Here is a 6423-nt window from a genome sequence, read left to right on the forward strand (position 1 = left end):
GCCCCTCAGCCCCCTGGGGGGTCAGCCCTACCATTTGTACAATTTTGAATCCCCACCACCTAGGGATGCTTCCAGTGAAATATGGTTGATATCCATTTTTAGTTCCAGAGAAGAAGTTGCTTAAAGCAATATAGCCAAATTGCCCCCTTTTGGCCCAGCCCCTCAGCCCCCTGGGGGGTCAGCCCTACCATTTGTACAATTTTGAATCCCCACCACCTAGGGATGCTTCCAGTGAAATATGGTTGATATCCATTTTTAGTTCCAGAGAAGAAGTTGCTTAAAGCAATATAGCCAAATTGCCCCCTTTTGGCCCAGCCCCTCAGCCCCCTGGGGTGTCAGCCCTACCATTTGTACAATTTTGAATCCCCACCACCTAGGGATGCTTCCAGTGAAATATGGTTGATATCCATTTTTAGTTCCAGAGAAGAAGTCGCTTAAAGCAATATAGCCAAATTGCCCCTTTTTAGCCCCGCCCCTCAGCCCCCTGGGGGATCAACCCAACCATTTGTACAATTTTAAATCCCCACCACCTAGGGATGCTTCCAGTTAAATTTAGTCAAATTCCAATCAGTGGTTAAGAAGAAGAAGTCGTTCAAAGAAATTGTTGACGTACAGACGACGGACGGACGACGGACGACGGACGCCAACGGTATCGCATAAGCTCACCTTGGTCCTTCGGACCAGGTGAGCTAAAAATGTAGGAGAAAATCTCCAAATAAAAAATCAAATACTGAAATGAACAAAGGGCAGTAACTTTTGCAAAATTCGTCGAATCAGAATTCTTTTACCGGAAGACACAACTTCATATCATGATTATAATGAATACCAAGTTGCAAAAAGATCGGTCGAAAAATGTAGGAGGAGATCTCCGGACAAAAATCAAATACTGAAATGAACAAAGGGCAATAACTTTTGCAAAATTCGTCGAATCAAAATTCTTTTAAGGGAGACACAACTTCATATCATGATTATAATGTATACTAAGTTTCAAAAAGATCGGTCGAAAAATGTAGGAGGAGATCTCCGGACAAAAATCAAATACTGAAATGAACAAAGGGCAATAACTTTTGCAAAATTCGTCGAATCAAAATTCTTTTAAGGGAGACACAACTTCATATCATGATTATAATGTATACTAAGTTTCAAATAGATCGGTCGAAAAATGTAGGAGGAGATCTCCGGACAAAAATCAAATACTGAAATGAACAAAGGGCAATAACTTTTGCAAAATTTGTCGAATCAAAATTCTTTTAAGGGAGACACAACGTCATATCATGATTATAATGTATACTAAGTTTCAAATAGATCGGTTGAAAAATGTAGGAGGAGATAGCCGGACAAACAAAAATTTACGCCAGACAGACAGACGGACAACCCCATACCATAATACTACCGTCAAATTTGACGGTCATATAAAAATAATGACGTCATATTGCCACTGTAAAAATAGGTGCTAAATTACTGTTTGGAAACCCATTCATGTTTCAGTTAGATGACTGATCAGTGGAAAACAAACCAAGGGGTTCCAGCCAGGAAGGAGTTCTGGCTACAGAATGATACAATACTTGTATTATCACAGTGTGAAATACAGAACCTTGTATCTCCCCTCATCTGTAGTGAAGAAGTAAGATCAAATTTACCCCAATTTGTACTATTGGGTCCAGCCCCATTGCTAGGGGGGGGATACCTTTATTTATACAAACGTAAGTCCCTTTGACCCAGAAATGCTCTACATTAAGTTTTGTCCAAATTTCAACACAAAGAAAGTAATTTCTTATGATGTTCACAGGATCATAATTCTCAAACTGGTTCGAAGTAGCATCCTATTAACAGCTAAGGTTGTTGAAAGACGTGTCTTCATGGGTGAAATGTGCATGCATTCTAGAGGGATATGTTGGTGCATTTGTGTCGTAGCGTGGATGATCCATCTGATGCCAACTTTAACAAGAGGCCCAATGAGCCTGAATCGCTCACCTGGTATTAATCTCACACTTGTAATCTAAAAGTGGACTAAAATACAGCTACAGGCAGAATATCAGTGTTTGATTCATAAGAACCTATTAAAAGATATAAACATATGACGCCTGTGACCTTGAATGTTGAACAAGGACATAAGGTTGAACAGAGTTTATAGTCTTCCATCCCAGCATGCTTCTAGCAAAATATCATTACGCAGGACCTTTTGGTTACACAGAACAATTCATTTAAAGATTTAAACATTTAAATTAACTTGGTAGTCCTTCATCCCAGCATGACTGGCCAAATATCATCATCATAGGCCTTTTGGTTATTTATCAGAAGTTGTTAAAAGATTTTAACATATTTGACACCTGTGACCTTGAATTTAAGTCAGGGTCATTCATTTGAACAAACTTGGTAGCCCTTCATCCCAGCATGCTACTGGCCAAATATCATCATCATAGGCCTTTTGGTTAATCAGAAGAAGTTGTTTTAAAGGTTTTTAACATATTTGACTCCTGTGACCTTGAAAATAGATGAAGGTCATTAATTCGTAGAAACTAGGTAGTCCTTTATTCCAGCATGCTATTGGCCAAATATCATCATCATAGGCCTTTTGGTTATTTAGAAGAAGTTGTTTTATGACTTGTTTTAACATATTTGATTCCTGTGACCTTGAAAATAGATGAAGGTCATTAATTTGGATAAACTTGGTAGTCCTTCATCCCAGCATGACTGGCCAAATATCATCACCCTCGGGCTATTGGTAATTCAGAAGAAGTTGTTAAAAGATTTTAACATATTTGATTCCTGTGACCTTGAAGATAAATGAAGGTCATCAATTCGTAGAAACTTGGTAGCCCTTCATCCCAGCATGCTACTGGACACATATCATCACCTTGGCCTTTTGGTTATTTAGAAGAAGTTGTTTTAAAGTTTTAACATATTTGATTCCTGTGACCTTGAAAATAAATGAAGGTCATTAATTTGGAGAAACTTGGTAGTCCTTTATTCCAGCATGCTATTGGCCAAATATCATCATCCTAGGCCTTTTCGTTATTCATCAGAAGTTGTTAAAAGATTTTAACATATTTGACCCCTGTGACCTTGAAAATAAGTCAAGGTCATTCATTTGAACAAACTTGGTAGCCCTTCATCCCAGCATGCTACTGGACAAATATCATCACCTTGGCCTTTTGGTTATTTAGAAGAAGTTGTTTTAAAGGTNTTAATTTTTTTTACATATTTAATTTGACCACTGTGACCTTGAATATAGGTGAAGGTCATTTATTTGAACAACCTTTGTAGCCCTTCATCCCAGTTTGCTTGTGGCCAAATTTCATAACCCTAGGCCTATTGGTTATTGAGGAGAAAATGTTTAAAGTAAAATAAAATATTACAGCCGGACGACGGACGCCGCGCCTCGGCATAAGCTCACTGGCCCTGCGGCAGGTTAACTAAAAATCTACCTTAACTGAAATACCATACTAAAGGCACCCAGCACAGTATTCCACCAAACCATGTTACACTTACAATGGGCCGACCAGCCATTGTATGCACCTACTTCTTTTTTTAATCGATTTTAATGGAATTTTAAATAGAATTAAATTGAGAAAAAATTGAAGGATGGTTAAAATGACAGAATCACATAATTGATTCCTACCTTTTCAAGCAGTATATTTTCTGTCTCCAAAAGAGAGAAATTAAACAGTGAACTCACTTTACATAGTAATTGTGTGACAAATTCTACAACAGTATTATAATTCAATAAGGAAGTGTGATACTGTACCTTTTACAAGAATCGAAGTTCCTGTCATCAGGTCCATCTGTAGACAAAGTGAACTCTTATAAGATTTTTATTTAAATGAATTAATTGAGACATTTTCCCCTAATATATCCATAGTTCTAGATCCAGTTACATCTTTCCCATTATACAATCAGAAGCAATCTATTACTGGGTAACATTGAGTACAACTTTATACAAAACTAGCCCTGCCAACTTAACCGTCTTTATTCAGTGGTGAAATCACCGTTATCCTGATCAATCCTGAGTTAACAACATTGTCAAGCAAAATTAATTCCAATATTCTCAGTAAAGTTAACAAGAGGCCCAGAAGGCCTGTATCGCTCACCTAGATATCTAAGCAATCGGGGATTTTTTTTTCTCCAAATGAGATCAAAGGGAATATGCCAGACACCAAGGCAAATCCTTGTAGTATATCTGTATTAGATTTTTCATTCCCAGCAATTTTATGTATGGTTATGGGGTGGGGATCTCAACTGTTTCCAAGCTGTGACTCAGAAACTAGGTCCCTAGGGTGGTGACCAGACCCCAGGATCAATTCTAATATCAAGACTGCATTTGTCTCTTTTTGCCCAGCATTTGTATATCTAGTTTTGGGGTGGGGATTTCAAACATTTCAAAGTTATGACCCAGGGGTTAAGTCTCCAAGGGTGGGGCAGTCCCCAAGGCCATCCTGGAAGCATATGTGCATTCATCTCTTTATACTCAGAAATTGTATATGGTTATAGGGTGGGTATCTCAACAGTTTCAAAGCTGTGAGTAAGAAAATAGGTCCCTAGGGGTTCGGTCAGACCCCAGGGTCTATTCTAATATCATGACTGCATTCGTCTCTTTACGCCCAGCATTTTTATATATAGTTTTGGGGTGGGGATCTCAACCGTTTTAAAGTTATGGCCCAGGGACTATGTCTCCAAGGGTGGGGCCAGACCCTAGGGCCATCCTGGAAGCAAATGTGCATTCTTCTCTTTATACTCAGCAATTGTATATATGGTTATATGGTGGGGATCTCAACCATTTCCAAGTAATACACTTTTTTGGCCCCACCCCTTTGCTGGGGGGTCAGCCCAACCATTTGTACAATTTCAATCCCTGCCTCCCATGAATGCTTCCGACCAAATATGATCGATATCCATGGCATAGTTCTATAGAAGAAGTAATTTATAGCAATATAGCCAAATTGCCCCCTTTTGGCCCCTCCTTCAGCCCTCTGGGGGTTCAGCCCCACCATTTGTATAATTTTGAATCCCCACCACCTAGGGATGCTTCCAGTCAAATATGGTTGATATCAATCTCTTAGTTCCAGAGAAGAAGTCGCTTAAAGCAATATAGCCAAATAACCCTTTTTGGCCCCGCCCCTCAGCCCCCTGGGGGGTCAGCCATACCATTTGTACAGTTTTGAATCCCTGCCTCCCATGAATGTTTTTGATGAATATGATTGATATCCAGTTCATAGTTCTACAGAAGAGGTCGTTTGTAGCAATATAGCCAAATGGCCCCCTTTTGGCCCCGACCCTCAGCCTCCTAGGGGGTCAGCTCAACTAGGGATGCTTCCAGTCAAATATGGTTGATATCCATCTCTTAGTTCCAGAGAAGAAGTCGCTTAAAGCAATATAGCCAAATTGCCCCTTTTTTGCCCCACCCCTCAGCCCCCTAGGGGGTCAGCCAACCATTTTTACAATTTTGAATCCCCACCATCTAGGGATGCTTCCAGTCAAATTTAGTTAAATTCCAATCAGTGGTTAAGAAGAAGTAGTTTATAGAAATTGTTGACGACGGACGGACGCTACGGTATGGCATAAGCTCGCCTTGGTCCTTTGGACACGGTGAGCTGAAAATGGAAAATATGGAATTACGGGGTGTACAATGTGGGGCATTGGTGTAGTTAGAAATCTCTCTGACAACACCAATGCCCCTCCTTTCCAACATTTTACCCCCACCACAGAGATTGGGGTTTGGGTCAAAGACAGGGTATTGGGTTAGCAAGAGAGATAGGGTTTGGGTAAAAGATGGAGTGTTGGGGTGGTCAGAGACATTGGGGTTGGGTTAAAGATGGGTTGTCGGGGTGCCGTGGTCAGAGACATTGGGTTCGGGGTAAAACATGAGGTGTTTGAGTGCTGATTATCTGTATTGTACATGTCTGATACTGAACAGATACAACTTACACATGCATACTTCTTACCTACGGTGAAAACATTATTGACAACCACAAACAGGTGACTGTCATTTTGAGTAATTTTAAATGCATCATTCTCCATTTCGACCGCAGTCCAAACCCCATCTCCATCGCAGTATTTCAGGCCAGTTGCCTCTTGAAATTCAGACTTCAGTTCCTTGATGTGCAGCACACCGTCGCAAATAGGGATGTCTTTCACTTGCCCATGTGGGTCTAATGCAACGCGAACAGTAGACATTGTTTAAGCCAAGATCCTCATATATGTACTGAATGATATCTATTTCTGAAACAAATTAAAAATTGCAGGCTTTATATTTAACTGTACATAATGTATTTTGATAGCAAAGTGTTCTTTTTGAATGAAGTACACTTTCTATATATAACACAAATTATTTGCAATATGCTATACTGAGATGTTGATATCTTAGCTTACATGCTATAAAGTCAAATGCAGTTCCATTAACTGAAAGTATATATGACCCCAAAA

At 39.7% G+C, this 6423-nt stretch overlaps 1 protein-coding gene across 1 annotated transcript in view; it reads right to left on the reverse strand.

The window, feature by feature from the left end:
- LOC110449862 overlaps positions 1–6221 on the reverse strand; it is a 17439-nt gene extending 11218 nt beyond the window's left edge. Inside the window, exons 1-2 of the mRNA XM_021496998.1 lie at positions 5943–6221; positions 3749–3785 (exon numbers count right to left, since the gene is read on the reverse strand). Coding sequence (XP_021352673.1) covers positions 3749–3785; positions 5943–6174 — 269 coding nt within the window. The 5' untranslated portion in view covers positions 6175–6221. The remainder of the gene's footprint in view (positions 1–3748; positions 3786–5942) is intronic.
- Positions 6222–6423: the final 202 nt, after the last annotated feature.

Source organism: Mizuhopecten yessoensis, unplaced genomic scaffold (genome assembly GCF_002113885.1).
Source record: "Mizuhopecten yessoensis strain PY_sf001 unplaced genomic scaffold, ASM211388v2 scaffold4835, whole genome shotgun sequence".
Taxonomy (NCBI): domain Eukaryota; kingdom Metazoa; phylum Mollusca; class Bivalvia; order Pectinida; family Pectinidae; genus Mizuhopecten; species Mizuhopecten yessoensis.